Here is a 16,486-nt window from a genome sequence, read left to right as displayed (position 1 = left end):
ATGCATAGACGGGGGGTCGTGCCAACCGTTAGCAGGATTATTGTATGCACTCTCAATACAAGCATGTCTGTCATAAATCAAACAGAGACTAGATTGCGGAGCAACGTGTGTTCAGAGATTCTTGAGAAAGAAACTCCAACCACCAGCAGTCTCGTCTTCGACCAGAGCGAAGGCAATTGGAAAAATGTTATTGTTTTCATCTTGTGCGAACGCCATCAGTAACGTTCCTTTTTATTCCTCGTACAACCATGTTCTATCTATTTGAATAACTGGTTTGCAGAATGCAAACCCTGTGATACAAGGTTGAAACGCCTAGAACAGTCGATGGAATATTCCATTTCCATTAACATATGTTCCGTCTGGGGCATACACCGACTATGTCTCCATAATGGAAACAGTTCCCGGATCATAAGTGTGAAGTTCGTCCAAGTAGCGCATAATTTTTTTGTATGAATCCTCCCAGTTTTCGTATACTTCTTCAATCGCCTTGGTCCTTGCTAACCATGCCTTTCTGTACGAGGGAGTATAATTGTATATTATAGTAATTTGGGAGATTATCACACTCACCTTCAATGACGGATCATTGTTTATAGAGGTAAGATTTCTTGGCATATAAGATCATAACTTAGTTTACGATGATCTTGCGTCAGATTGGTGGTAACACATGTGTGGGCTTGAGAAATAGAACCTATCAAATGTGTTACTTTCTTTTCTGGTTATGATTTGTGGAATAGGTAAATGCGTAAAAGTAAAGAACACAAAGATGTATCCTGGTTCGCCTCATAATCCGAGAGTACTCCAGTCCCCTTTCAACACGAAAGAGATTTTACTATTGTTAGGACTTATACAAGACCAACACAATCTCCAAGAACAATTCTCTTGTGATTACCCAAGTTGAAATGAGAATAATCCTCTCAAACTCAACTCTCTTGCTTCCAACAATCCTGGATAGCAAGGAACAAACCAAACAAGTAGAACAAGAAAACAATCCTTTCCTTTATACTCTTCTGCTTCCAACAATCCTGGAAAAACAAGGAATACACTTCACACAATCTTAATTCCAACAATCCTGGAAAAATAAGATGTGATACAACAAGAGTTTTTGAATAAGTAAGTTTATAGTATATAAATTCTATGAAGGACTTCTTCTCTTTCAATATGAAACTTAATAAGAAAATATTCTCTTTAGTGCTCAATATACTTTATGAATATGATATGAAAAATTTGATTCAAAAATATCACTTGATGAAATTTCTGTTATGTGAAAATATGCAGAGTTTTTTCTATTAAATTGATTGAAAGAGGTAACTGAAATGATTTGGTTTAAATTGTAATGGTGCCATGAAGAGGTTAAGTGAAAAAGTGTTTACGATTCAACATTTTTCGTTTTCAAAAGGACCTTTCAATGGATTTAAAGGTAATTGCATCACATAGATTTGAACCCAAGACCTTTTAATTCCTTACCACATGCATTTCAACCAATTGAACTAACTCATCATTCATCGAAAGTATGCATAAGATATATGTAATGGCAAAAATATTTTCTAAGTCCCCACTTTTCGTAAACCATTAACCAAACTAAAAACCATCACTTGTAAAAGTATTTGAAATTATTTTAACATGGTCTATATCTTGAATGTTAATCATCATGCTAAGTTCCTGATTTCTTCTTTGATAACGAGTGAGCTTGAACAAAGCCATCATCATCTTGAAGTATTTGTCTTCATCAAAACAATATGATGGAAGCTTGTCTTCACAAATTGTTTAAAAAATAAAATTGAAAGTAAAATTAAAATTAATTAAGTATTTAAAAAATAAAAATAAAATCCAACGTGACTGTGGGATCGTGGTTTAAAAGTAGGAAAAAATCGATTTGAAAAAAATATTAACAAAGAGATTAATACGACCTGGTTATATTTTATAAAGGATTAAATCAAATCTTTTTTTGTTGGCAATAAATTTGAATTTTGTTATTTTTGTGAGGGAGCACAATAAGTCATCACTTTAAAAAAAAAATATAGTTAGTATGATATAATTATTCTAATGTTTGTGTTTATGATAATAAAAATATATTAATTAAACTACTTTTTATTAAATATTTTGTCAATATTTGTTTTTGATCATAAACTATAATTAGTTTACGATAATTATTTATTTTAATATTTAATATATAAAAATAATATAAAACTTTTAATAAATACTAAATGAAACAAAAAAACAATAAAATATAATATAAATAATGGATACGTGTTAAATTAATAAGGGGTTGATATGAGTATTTTAATAGTAATGAGTTTTCTAATTTTATAGTGGATATATATATATATATATATATATATATATATATATATATATATATATATATATATATATATATATATATATATATATATATATATATATATATATATATATATATATATATATATATATATATATATATATATATATGGTTTATCACCACCGGTATAGTGCGGTTCGGGGATCAGTTCTGCCATCAAGTAGTTCCAGTCCCTTCCGATCGCCGTTGCAGAGGATCGAACAGTGGTTCTCCCTACTAAGTTCAGCGCCAATCAAGTGAATATATATATCTTTTGTAACCTAAAAAATATACAGAGACATTTACATCATGTCGAGAGTCAATAAATATAATGGGTCTGTTTGGTAAGACCCAAAAAAGAGCTTTTGGCTTTTAACTTTTAGTTTTTTAGCTCAAATTAATGAAAAAGCTTTGTTTGTTAATGCTATTTTAGTTTTTAGCTTTTTTACTAGTTTTTAGTTTTTTTTTCAAAAGCTATTTAAAGTAGCTTTTGAGCTTGTAATTTTTATCTTGTGATTTTTTTCCCATTTATACCCTTATTATTTTAACAAAATATTATCACCCTTATTAATTAAAATGATCTTTTATGTCATTTTGTATCTATCAGCTAATGAAACAACTAATTTATCAAAGACTTATGTTAACTTATCAGCTATCAGTCATCAGCTATAAGCTACCAACTAGCAACTATCAGTTATAACAAAATGAGTCAATATTTTATAACAATGATGTTATTATTAAATCATAATTTAAGATAAGAATATTTTTGGAATCACGAATTTAAAAATTATATTTGTAGTAATAAGATTTTTTTTTAATTTAAATTATAGGTGTTTTGTTTAAGAGTTTAAGAATTATATTCTCCAATTTTAATTCACACGTTTTTTGTACAAAAATATTTTTTTTGGAATATAAGGAAAATAAATATTCGATGATTATATGTTATTTATAGAATATTTATTTCCTCAATTTAAATACACATTTCAAATTATTATAATTAAATATATTAATTCAGAAAATAAAATTTTGATCGTGAAAATTTAAGAAAAAAACTATTTTGAGAATTCTTTATTTTATTGATATATAAAGTTTCCATTTTTGTTTTATTTTATAATATTTTTTAAATCATGCTTTATTTTATAAATATTTGATTTCAGAGCTATTTTTGTTTATATGTTTAAATAATCAATATATTGATGGCATATACAAATTCATAAAATTCCCGCTAATGATTTATTATATTATTTTGATTTTGCTTTAATGGTTGTTCTAGCACATTGAAATCTGGAGATTTTTTTTAGTATAAATACATAAAGACTTTTTAAAGTAGACTGTCTACATAATTTCTTACCATTTTAACATCGAATTGATAATTTGCAAATAATTAATTTCTTAATTATATTAGTATAATTATGTTTTTTTATATTTTATATTTTAATGTATTCTAATTTAAATTAAAAGTTTCTACCATTGAAATTCTTCTCTCTTTTTTAATTTATCACAACCAATATAGTCTGGTTTAAAGGTCAGTTCTGACATCAAATGGTTTCAGCCCCCTCCCGATTCAATGAACCAACTAAAGATTAGTTGAAATAAAACAAGTCAGTCAAAATATGGATCTCTTAAAATATTCAATGTATATCATTCCTATTTATGATATAAAAAATGAATTTTATAATAATAAAAACTAAAAATTAAAAATACAATTTTATTAAAAATAACAATCTCCTTGTTTGAATTTGATTCATATTCAGCCCAAATTAAACAAATACAAGATAGTTAAAGATTTTTTCTTTAACCACCTCCCTATCGGGGTCACCCTCAGCGAAAAACCCATTTTAGCCCGCTTCGAAAATGCATTTCCGAAATATTTTTTTTTTCAAAATTTTTCCAGACTTCGGAAGTGCATTTCCGAAAAAATCCCAAAAATTGAGATTTTGACTAATTCGGCGAAACAACAAAAAAAATCTAAAAAAATCCAAAAAATTAATTTTAGGATATTAATTAATTCACACATCATAAATTTGATATAATTTATGAATAATGAATAATAATAATTATATATTTTGATATAATTTATGAGTTATGAATAATAGTTATTATATATTTCTATCCTAATTCATATTTTAAAATTTAAAATAATTTTAATTAAAAAAATAAAAATAATTTCACTTACAAAATAAGTTATAATTTTTTATTTATATATTTATAATAATTGTTATATATTTATAAAAAAAATTAAAAAAATGAGTGTTTTAATTTATATATTTATATAATAATTATTATATATTTATAAAATTTATTATATATTATATATTTATATAATAATTATAAAAATTAAAGAAATGAGTGTTTTAATTTATAATAATTATTATATATTTATATATTTATATATTTATATAGGGGAGGGCTCAAATTACACCAATATATTACACTTATAATTACACTCATTTATAACCTTTGATATTATTTTAATTCACTGGTTAGAAACAACAAGTTAGTGATTCATGATTCTTACTTAAAATAGTTTTTTCTACTTTTGGTAATATATAATTTTTATCTTATCAAATCATAATTAATTCTTATAAAATTAAATAAATCTCTCCAACTTTTTCTAACACATAAATAAATTTTATTTTTATAAAAAATACGTGCATAAATAATGAACAATTAATTAAAGTAAATAATAAAATTGTTTCAATTTTAAATAGAATAAAAACTAATGCTCAAAATGTGCATAAATAATGAATAATAAGCACATAAATGTTACAATTATATTTTTTTTTCACAATAAAATACAATTATATATTATATATTTATATATTTCACTTACAAAATTAATAATTATGATTATATATTTATATATTTCTATTCTGATTCATAATTAAAATAATTTTAATAAAATAATTTTTAACTTTAAAATTGTTTAGGAAATTTTGATTCACCTTAATTTTATTGATTTACCTTCATTTTATTGATTCACTTTCATTTTATACCTATTAATTGTATTGATTCACCTTGATTTTAATTTTTTAATAATTATTAAATTATTTCGGAAGTGTATATCCGAAACATTCCAAGACCAATTTGGTCTTGGAATATTTCGGATATGCATCTCCGAAAACACCTCCCTCTCCCAAAAAGGGGTGTTTTCGGAAATGCATCTCCGAAAACTCAAAAAAGGGGGTGTTTTCGGAAATGCATCTCCGAAAACACCTTTTTTTCGTGTTTTCGGAAGTGCATTTCCGAAAACACCTTTTTTTTTTCCAACAAATAACTTTTGTGGAAAGCTTGGACTACAATGGTTGAATCTTTTACAATCCAAAGCTTGGACAACCTCTATTCATTGCAATCTTCATGGTCGTGAAGATCACATTGAACTCTGTGAGGTAGGAGGATGACCAAAGAACCTTATATACAAAAGCAAGAACGAATTTGCTACAATTGATATGGAAGATCCCACCCACGCAGTTGGGAGATGATCGTGGTTGTATGAACATTTTCAATTACATTTCAACTAGTGAAAAAAAACCATGTTATTTGAGGAGCTCTAGAGGCTTTGACAACAATTCTAAAAGCTTTGAGGATTTTGAAGTACTACAAAGAAGAAGAAGAAGCAGACGAAGAAGAAGTGGTCGTAGGGTTGTTTCTAATAATTAATGTATCTACAAAGTGCAATCTAAGAGGATAACTGAATTAAATTTGCAAGATTTTTCTTGAATTATTGTCAGTTTTTGAATTTTTACTTTAAACTGTGACACTTTTGGTGTTTATGGTTCTTATGATGATTAGCGAAAAAAATAAAATTGCAGAAAATAAATGACACCGTGATTTATACTAGTTGCCCTTATGATAATATTCTTGTAACAAGTCTTATGTCAAAAGTACAACCTTCTTATCATAAATGAAGAATGCACACCACTTTCTTTTTTACACTTTTAGAAAGCACACTATTTTCTTTTACAATTACTTGTCACTACTTACTTTAATGATCAAGTTACAATCAATAGAGTAATTTGAATATAAGATATTCTTGAATGAATTCCAAGAATTAAAATTGATCTTTCCTTTCAATGTACAATTCAATAATATATGCACCTTAAGTGTTCCAGAAATTGGAATGAAACTTTTGCAAGAATATGAAACATTTGTTGGGTGCAAGTGTGACTGATTAAAGTCTCACATTGCCTATGAAAGGGTGAAATATTGGATTTATAAGAGAGAGGACACGTTCATCTATCACCTTAAAGTTTTAGGTTGAGATGTGGCATCTCCTGTGAGATATTGGATCGAACTCTAGTATTGTCGAAGGGTAGCTTCTTGGTTCGATAGTTCGACAGAGTTAAGCATGAAGTCGAAGGATTGTTCACATGCTGGTGTCGAAGTGTGCATGCTGTAGTCGAAGATGGGTCTAGCATGCAGATGTCGAAGATGCTAGGGTTGTTAGCATGTTAAATTAGGTTTTAGTGTTTAAACCCTAATTTGTTAAGTTAGCTTGTTTATTAAGTTGGCTTGTGTAATGGGTCTTGCTGAAAAAGCCCATTAGTTAGTATGTTAGGTTTTATTATAAATAGCATACTAGTCTCTCATCATTGCTAAGCTGCAAATCCTTATTTAGGGTGAGAGAGGTTATTTGTTATTCTTGTAAACTTGTAATCTTGTTTTAAGAGAAAGTAAAAGAATAGCAGTTATAACCAATTCTTGTGTTCTTCTTCTTCCTTGTTCTTTATTCTTCTCTTTCATTATACTTTGTTCTTGGTATTGAATTCACAACAATTTGGTGCGGTGAGCGTGGAGAAGATGCCTTCAACAAAGTATGAGATTGAAAAGTTCACCGGAGTGAATGATTTCGGTCTGTGGCGCTTGAAGATGAAAGCCCTACTGGTTCAGCAGGGTTGTTTGGAAGCGTTGAAGGGAGAGGCAGCCATGAATGCTGCATTAACGGCAACGGAGAAGACGAATATGATCGAGAAAGCACACAACGCAATTTTGTTGAGCCTTGGTGATAAGGTTCTTCGGCAGGTATCAAAGGAGACGACGGCATCAGGGTTATGGGTGAAACTTGAAAGTTTGTACATGACCAAATCGCTGGTAAATCGACTCTACCTGAAGCAAGCTTTCTATTCATTCAATATGATTGAAGATAAAGTGTTGGCTGAGCAGTTGGATATGTTCAACAAGCTGATTCTTGATCTTGAAAATATTGATGTGAAGATCGATGATGAAGATCAAGCGCTGTTACTATTGTGTTCTTTGCCTCGATCACATGCTCACTTCAAAGAAACTCTCTTGTATGGAAGGGAGTCCCTGGCGCTTGAAGAAGTTCAATCAGCCTTGTATTCAAAGGACCTGAACGAACGAAAGGAGCATAAACCTTCGACTGTTGGCGAAGGTTTGGCCGCTAAAGGAAAACTCTTACGAAAGGATGGTAAGTTTGACAAGAAGAAGGGCAAATGCCAGTCGAAGTCTTACAGTGGCGAAGCATCTGGAATTCGATGCTATCATTGTAAGAAGGAGGGTCACACAAGAAAGGTGTGCCCTGAACGCCTGAAAGATCATGGAGGTAAGGATAATGGCAATGCAACCATTGTTCAAGATGATTTCGAATCATCTGATGTTCTTGTTGTTTCAAGCAGTGACTCGAGAAGAGAGTGGATTATGGATTCAGGTTGCACTTGGCACATGACTCCAAACAAAGACTTGTTCGAGGAATTATGTGATCAAGATGGTGGATCAGTATTGCTGGGAAACAACAAGGCTTGCAAGATTGCAGGTGTTGGATCTGTGAGGTTCAAACTCCATGATGAGTCAATAAGGTTGTTGACTGAAGTCAGGTATGTTCTTGATTTGAAGAGAAATATACTTTCTCTTGGTGAATTCGACAAGAAAGGATATGTTTTCCAAGGAGAGAAAAGTATCCTAAGAGTCATGAAGGGTTCGAAGGAAGTCTTGAGAGGCGTGAATAAACAAGGCTTGTATACCCTTGAGGCTGAAGTTGTAAGTGGTTCGACAAATGTTGCATCCACGAAACCTTTGTCGAAGACAAAAATCTGGCACATGAGATTGGGCCATGTCAGTGAAAGGGGTCTGGTCGAATTAGGCAAACAAAATCTGCTTGGTGGAGACAAAGTCGAAAAGCTGAAGTTTTGTGAACCCTGTGTACTTGGAAAATCTTGCAGAGTGAAGTTCAACAAAGGCAAACAAAGAACATATGGATCCCTTGATTACATCCATGCTGATCTTTAGGGGCCTGCAAGGTGTCCATCACATTCAGGAGCAAGGTATTTTCTATCCATAGTAGATGATTATTCCAGAAAATTATGGGTATTCATCCAGAAGACTAAGGATGTAACTTTTGAGAATTTCAAAAGTTGGAAGACTCTGGTTGAAAATCAGACTGGCAGAAAGGTCAAGAGATTGAGAACCGACAATGGCCTTGAATTTTGCAATGAGGCATTCGACAGTTTTTGTGCTGCCTCTGGTATTGCAAGGCATAGAACCACTGCAGGTACTCCACAGCAAAATGGTTTGGCTGAAAGGTTTAATCGAACTATTTTGGAGAGAGTCAGATGCATGTTGACTAGTGCAGGGTTAAAGAAGGTGTTCTAGGCTGAGGCTGTTTCGACAGCAACATATCTGATAAACAGATGTCCTTCGACATCGTTAAATATGAAGACACCTGAAGAAGTTTGGTCGAGACATCCACCAGATCTCGACAAACTGAGAGTATTTGGCTGCATAGCCTATGCTCACATTAGGCAAGACAAGGTCGAACCTAGAGCTCTGAAATGCATGTTCATGGGATACCCTGAAGGAGTCAAAGCTTATAGGCTATGGTGCCTAGAGCCAGGTCACAGGAGGTGTATCACCAGCCGAGATGTAGTTTTCAATGAAGCTGAAATGGCTTTCAAGAAAATTGATGATGATGGTCGAAGTGCAGAAGAGCTAGAACAGGTAGAGATTCCTGTTGAGGTGGAGCATGTTGATGCTGAATTGCATATCCCTAATGAAGTAGAAGAAGAAGCAGAAGATGCTGAGGAAGTTGAGGAAACTGACGATGACTACCTATTGTCGAGAGATAGGTCGAGAAGAGTCATCAAGGCACCTTAGAGACTTGGGTATGCAAATCTTATAGCTTATGCCTTAATCTCTGCAAGTGAGGTTCTAGACGAAGAACCTAGAGACTACAAGGAAGTTATGAGGAGTCGAAATAAGACTGAATGGCTGAAGGCCATGGATGATGAGATGAAATCTCTTCATGATAATCATACTTGGGAACTGATCAAAAAGCCTGCTGGGGCAAGGTTAGTCAGCTGTAAATGGATTTTCAAAGTTAAGGAAGGAATTGAAGGAGTGACGTCGAAAAGATACAAGGCAAGGTTAGTTGCAAGGGGTTTCACTCAGAAAGAAGGTGTCGACTTCAATGATGTGTTTTCTCCTGTTGTGAAGCATAGGTCCATTCGAATGTTGCTTGCCATGGTGGCACAGTTCGATCTTGAACTGTTCTTGTATGGTGATCTAGATGAAACGATCCTGATGAGGCAACCTAAAGGGTATGTCGAAAAGGGGAAGGAAGATCATGTGTGCAAGTTAAAGAGATCTTTGTATGGGCTGAAACAATCTCCTCGACAGTGGAATAGGAGATTCGACAAGTTCATGGCACGCATAAGTTTCATTAGAAGTCAGTTCGACCACTGCGTTTACTTCAGATTTCAACCTGGTAATTCATTTGTTATTTTGTTGCTTTATGTGGATGATATTCTCATAGCAAGCAACAATGTTGAAGATGTGACGAGGGTGAAGGCTGAACTCAATAAGGGGTTCGATATGAAGGATTTGAGAGCTGCTTCCAGGATTCTTGGAATTGACATTTGAAGAGATAGAAAGAAGTCGAAGTTATGCTTATCTCAAGAGGCATATCTACGAAAGATTCTCGAAAAAATTTGGTATGTCGAATTCGAATCCAGTTGTGACTCCAACAAACCCTCAATTCAAGCTGAGTATTGATCAATGTCCCAGTACTGATGTCGAAAGAGCCTATATGAATAGCATCCCATATGCTAATATAGTTGGTTCTTTGATGTATGTTATGGTCTGTACTAGACCCGACATAGCATATGCAGTAAGTCTTGTAAGCAGGTACATGGCGAACCCTGGAAAGGCTCACTGACAAGCATTGAAGTGGATTTTAAGGTACATAAATGGGTCTCTGAATAGAGTCCTAATTTATGATGGAGTCTTGGGTGAAGATAGTAAAGCAGTAATAGGAGGATATGTCGACTCTGATTATGCAGGTTGTATGGATTCCAGAAAATCTATTTCTAGATATGTTTTCACTATGTTTGGCACTGCAATTAGTTGGAAAGCAACACTTCAGGAGGTTGTTGCTCTAGCAACCACTGAAGCGGAGTATATTGCCCTAACTGAAGCTGTGAAAGAAGCATTGTGGCTTGAAGGTTTTACGAAGGAGCTGAAACTTCAAGGTCGAGGTATCACTGTTAAATGTGATAGTCAAAGTGCAATACACCTGTCGAAGAATTCAACCTATCATGAGCGAACTAAGCACATTGATGTGGGGCTGCATTTTGTCAGAGGAGTAATCGAGCGTGGAGAAGTCCAAATGCTGAAGGTTTCGACTGAAGACAATGCTGCTGATATGATCACCAAGACATTGCCGAGTTGCAAGTTTTTCCACTGTATGCAGTTGATAAAGCTGCATGAAGAAAGCTAGTTTGTTCCTTGACGTTGTAGAGTTAGGTCCAAGGTGGAGATTTGTGAGATATTAGATCGAACTCTAGTATTGTCGAAGGGTAGCTTCTTGGTTCGACAATTTGACAGAGTTAAGCACGAAGTCGAAGGATTGTTCACATGTTGGTGTCGAAGTGTGCATGCTGTAGTCGAAGATGGGTCTAGCATGCAGATGTCGAAGATGCTAGGGTTGTTAGCATGTTAAATTAGGTTTTAGTGTTTAAACCCTAATTTGTTTAGTTAGCTTGTTTATTAAGTTGGCTTGTGTAATGGGCCTTGCTGAAAAAGCCCATTAGTTAGTATGTTAGGTTTTATTATAAATAGCATACTAGTCTCTCATCATTGCTAAGCTGCAAATCCTAATTTAGGGTGAGAGAGGTTATTTGTTATTCTTGTAAACTTGTAATCTTGTTTTAAGAGAAAGTAAAAGAATAGCAGTTATAACCAATTCTTGTGTTCTTCTTCTTCCTTGTTCTTTATTCTTCTCTTTCATTATACTTTGTTCTTGGTATTGAATTCACAACATCTCCCTCTCTTGTGGTCCTCTTCCCGACTCTCCTGGAATCCCCAACTATATTATGCTTAAAAGTTTCAAGGATTTGGGTGTATGAACACTTAGAAAGATTTTCTATTGTATGTAAAATTTGAATAAAAGATGTAGTTTTTAGTTTGATGTTTCTCGCCTTATTCTTGCTACAAGTCTTACACCATTACCAAGTACAACCTTCTTAACATAAACAAAGAAAGCATGCCAATTTCTTTTTCACACTTTTAGAAAGCACACTACTTTCTTTTAGAATTACTTGTCACCACTTGCTTTGGTGATCAATTTACAATCACTTGAGTAATTTGAATATAAGAGGTTCTTGAATGAATTCCAATAATTAAAATTTATCTTCCCTTTCAATGTAAATTTCAATAACATATGAACTTTAAATGCTCAGAAATTGGAATGAAGTTTTTGCAATGATATGAAAGATTATGCAAAAAAGTTTCAAGAATTTTGGTGAATGAACACTTAGAAAGATTTTATATTGTATGTAAAATTTTAATGAAATATTTTACCTAGGTTGTCATCGTTGCTTAAGACTAGGCACTTGTACTAAAAAAATGTGCATATGAGAGATATTTGATCTTCTCCCCCTATAGAGCTCATATGGAGTTTTCTCAAGATGAGTGTATTGAAAAGTGAAGATCTGAAAAGTGTACCTCAATTCTTACATGTGTTGGAACAAAATTGATGTGTACCATATCCCTAAGGTTTTGATGATAACAAAGTATTTAAATAACAGATGGATATACTAATGTTTGTTCAAGTGTCCAGAATTATAGACTAAAATTTATGATACAAGCTATGTTATGACACTAAAATTGAACATTAAAGAGAAGCTTGAAGTTCCTGAATCTGAAGGATCATAACCTAAGCATTGGACTTTGAAGACTCGAAATTTAAAGAGGTCAACTTCTGAAGACCATACCCTGAAGAAAAGTTTAACTCTAAAGATTCGAACTCTGAAGACCCTGACTCTGAAGTTGGTCAAACACAGAGATCAATAAGACTCTGAAAGGTCACTATCAAGCTCTGAGGTGATTTTGTCTTCTTGTGATCAGGTGTAGAACCAAACAAAAATTTGCACAGACAACAATGATTCAAAGGATGATTCCATTTGAAGCAAATGACTTTCAAATGACTTTTGCAAAGTATTAGCCATATGAAGCAACAGTTGTTATACCCCGAATTCTTTAAGCCTGAGATTAAAGACTAATGAACCTAATGGAAATTAAGAAAAGATAAGTGAGTGGAAATTCTAAGGATTGGTTGGAATGTGACTATATGGCAAACTAGTAAATATGGTATAGTAATAGTTGAAGTAAATTATGGAAACTTGACCATTTAATGAAGGACTTAAGAGTTTATTTGGTCTAAGAAATCAGGATTTGAAGGAATAAAAAAGCATAGAACAAGAGAGGAGAAGAGAAACCCATGTTCATGATCACCAAGTCCATTTTCGCATCCTTGGTATAGCTTTCACAAAACAGGTAATAATTTTTTACTTGTAACTCCAATCTAAGTGAATCTAGACTTATTGGAAAGCTTAAAAAATTCTCTTCAATTTGCATATAAATTCGTTGCTTGCATGTCTGTATTGAAGGAGATAAACGTGATTGCAATTTGCATATCAGATAAAAAAAAAGCTAATGGATTTAATTAAATCCATCCAATTATATACATGGATGGATCAAATCCATCCAACACGTTTTTTACTATCCAACAGATCATTTTAACTTTAAATCAATTAATTTATTTTTAAAAAATATAAAATAACTTTTCAAAAAAACAAAAAAAAACAATTTTTTCGTAAATACAAAAAATCGAGTTTTTCTTAATACAAAAAATTGAGTTTTTCATAAATACGAAATATCGAGTTTTCGAAAACGCCAAAAAAATGAGTTTTTAAGAAACAAAAAAAAAACGAGTTTTTTTGAAAAAAAATAAAATTGAGTTTTTCGAGAATACAAAAAATCGAGTTTTTAAAAAAAAAACCGAGTTTCTTGAAACAAGAAAAAATCGAGTTTTTCAGAAAAACAAAAAATTGAGTATTTGGAAACACGAAAAACAAAAAGTTGAGTTTTTGGGATTATGTGAATATGCTTGATCCTTGATTACATGAATACGCACGTTGAATCCTTATGTTGTTTACCTGTGAAATCATGTTAAGAATGATTATGTTATGATTGAGGAAGTTTGGATTGAGAATGAAATGTGTAGGAACTGATTAATGCATGAAATATAGCATTTTTAGCTCTGGTTCAGTGAGCAATTGATTTCTCTCTTCTTAAAATATGTGTTTTTGCTTCTGGTTCAGTGAGAAATCGATTGTATGGGTCAAGCAATCGATTGCACCGTGAAAAAATTTCCGTTCTATATAGTGCGCAATTAATTGCACAACTATGCAATTCGATTGTACCTGACAAAAAATGACTTTTTATTGTTTCGACCATAACTTGAGCTTCACAGCTCGGATTGTGACGCAGTCAGAGGCATTGAAAAGATAACGTAAAGGGCTACGAGATGCCTAAGCTTCCACAACTTTAGTACACTCTTAAGTATTAATAAAATCATGTGTATGTTCATGTATCTGTATTAATAAAAGATAAAACTTGGTAAGGTGAACCTTAGAAAGTCTAAGCAAGAGTAATGGCTGGAAGTTGATCGTTATTCCCTTTCTAAGCGGCTACTTCTGAAGTCTTACAATCTAATGGTGTAGTAAGTGTGAAACGGGAGGTTAGAGATTAGACACGAAGGATAGTAAGTGTGAAATGGGAGGTTATATATATATATATATATATATATATATATATATATATATATATATATATATATATATATATATATATATATATATATATATATATATATATATATATATATATATATATATATATATATATGTATATATATATGCTGGCTATTTCTTGCAAAGTAAATTCTAAGGATGTCCCTTTGCCACATATATTGCAGGTTATTTCTCGAGCTTGGGTCTCGAGAATGGGTCGTTCTCCATATTTCAGGAGCTATTCTTCAGGGATGAAATCTCGGGGATGTGGACCACCACCTTTCCTTTTGTCACTTTCCTTACGGGTGAATGTCATTGTACGACTCAGTCCCTGGGATAGGAAGGTAAACCTAGAAGACCAGACCTTGAGGGTAGCTCCCGATAAAAGGTTGTCAGGTAAACCCGGAAGACCTATTCTGGAGGAAACTCGAACATAATATCTGAATACGTGAAACGTGATTAGAGTATCCAATTGAGTAGTCAAGGGACACTCAATCGTGATGCTACGAGTTGTTAGGCTTTCCTATACTTTATAGTGAGGAAACCTTAGGGTCAATGATGGATCCGTAGATGATGCATGTACCCTTTAGAGCCGAGAGGACCCATAAGATAGGGGAACTCACTGAGATTTCGTTATCTTACCCCCATTCATTTTCATATTTTTATGGCACCGTGCAAGATCGGGTTTTGCTAGATGTTTGGATCAAGAGCTTTACGATCGGATGACATGAAGACATATTGGATCTTTTCTTCCGCTGTGTATTATTATTTTGCAGACATACTTATTGTATTCATCTCTGAGATATTAGTGAAATGTATACGGTTTATGTCATTATTTCTGACTTTTGTATGTACTCAGTACCAATTATTAATATTTTACTAGAATGATTCTAGACGCATATTGGTAGGGTATTACAAAATTCCAATGTCTATGGTTTGAAATAAGCTTCGGGAGCTTGGAACAAATGCATAGATGGTTTCCTAGTCGATGTTGACTTCAAGAAATGTGTTTCCGAACATAGTGTCTATGTTGAGACGAATGTGAGCAAAGATGTGATAATACTTTGCTTATATATGGATGATTTATTGATCACGGGAAGAAATAAGTTGAGTATTTCTAAATTCAAGAGTGAGCTTATGGATGAATTTGAAATGAGTGATTTTGGTATCATGACTTACTTTCTTGGCATAGAGTTCCATAAGTCAAAATTGGGACTGCTCATGCACCCAAAAAAGTATGCACTCGAGATATTGAAGTGGTGTGATATGGAGCATTGAAATGTTGCCAATGCACCAGCTAAAACAAGGTTGCAGTTTTCCAAAAGAGATGAGAAGCAGAATGTGGATCCAATGAAATATATGATGTTGATTAGATCGTTACGTTATTTGTGAAATACGCGTCCAGATATGGCGTTTAGTGTCAGTATTGCTAGTAGATTCATGGAGATACCAAAGGTGTCTCACTTGGCAACCTTTAAGAGAATCCTACGATACGTCAAAGGTACTCTTGGATGCGGATTTCTCTTTCCCGCAACTAATACGGGAAAAAAGTGCAAATTTCTCGGTTATACCGATTCCAATTGGTGTGGAGATAAGGATGATCTAAAGTCTATGACTGGTTATGTCTTTATGTTCGGAGGAGCTCTAATCTCTTGGTGTTCTAAAAAGGAACTTATTGGGACACTCTATTCTTGTGAGGCCAACTATATCATGGCGTCGTTGTGTGCGTCTCAGGCTATGTGACTTGTGAATTTGCTGGAAGAGCTAGGCAACAAGGTTGAAGAAGCCTTCACACTCAGGGTTGATAATGTTTCAGCCATTAATCTTGCTAAGAAACCCATAGCACATGAGATAAGCAAGCATATTGAGATGAGGTTTCATTACTTGAAGGATCTGGTGTGTATAGGCTAGCTAAGGTTAGGATATTGTCGAAGCGAAGAACAAGTTGCAAATTTGTTAACGAAAAGTGTAACAAATGTGGTGTTCAAGAAGCTTGTGATAAGTTTGGGCATGAAAAACTTAGAGCATTTGAATTAAGGTGGTGTATTGGAAGTCCTTGATAGTTTAAATGCATTGTGGA

The 16,486-nt window shown here is 32.9% G+C and overlaps 1 protein-coding gene across 1 annotated transcript; it reads left to right on the top strand.

Moving 5' to 3' along the window:
- The first annotated feature begins 15,813 nt into the window (after positions 1-15,813).
- LOC131651316 (secreted RxLR effector protein 161-like) lies at positions 15,814-16,149 on the top strand. Its single transcript, XM_058920982.1, has one exon. It carries the CDS (start codon positions 15,814-15,816, stop codon positions 16,147-16,149), a length of 336 nt encoding a protein of 111 aa, XP_058776965.1.
- Positions 16,150-16,486: the final 337 nt, after the last annotated feature.

Source organism: Vicia villosa, linkage group LG2 (assembly GCF_029867415.1).
Source record: "Vicia villosa cultivar HV-30 ecotype Madison, WI linkage group LG2, Vvil1.0, whole genome shotgun sequence".
NCBI classification, from domain to species: Eukaryota; Viridiplantae; Streptophyta; class Magnoliopsida; order Fabales; family Fabaceae; genus Vicia; species Vicia villosa.
Note: the sequence above shows the minus strand (reverse complement) of the source record. Positions and strands in the feature narration are given on the sequence as shown.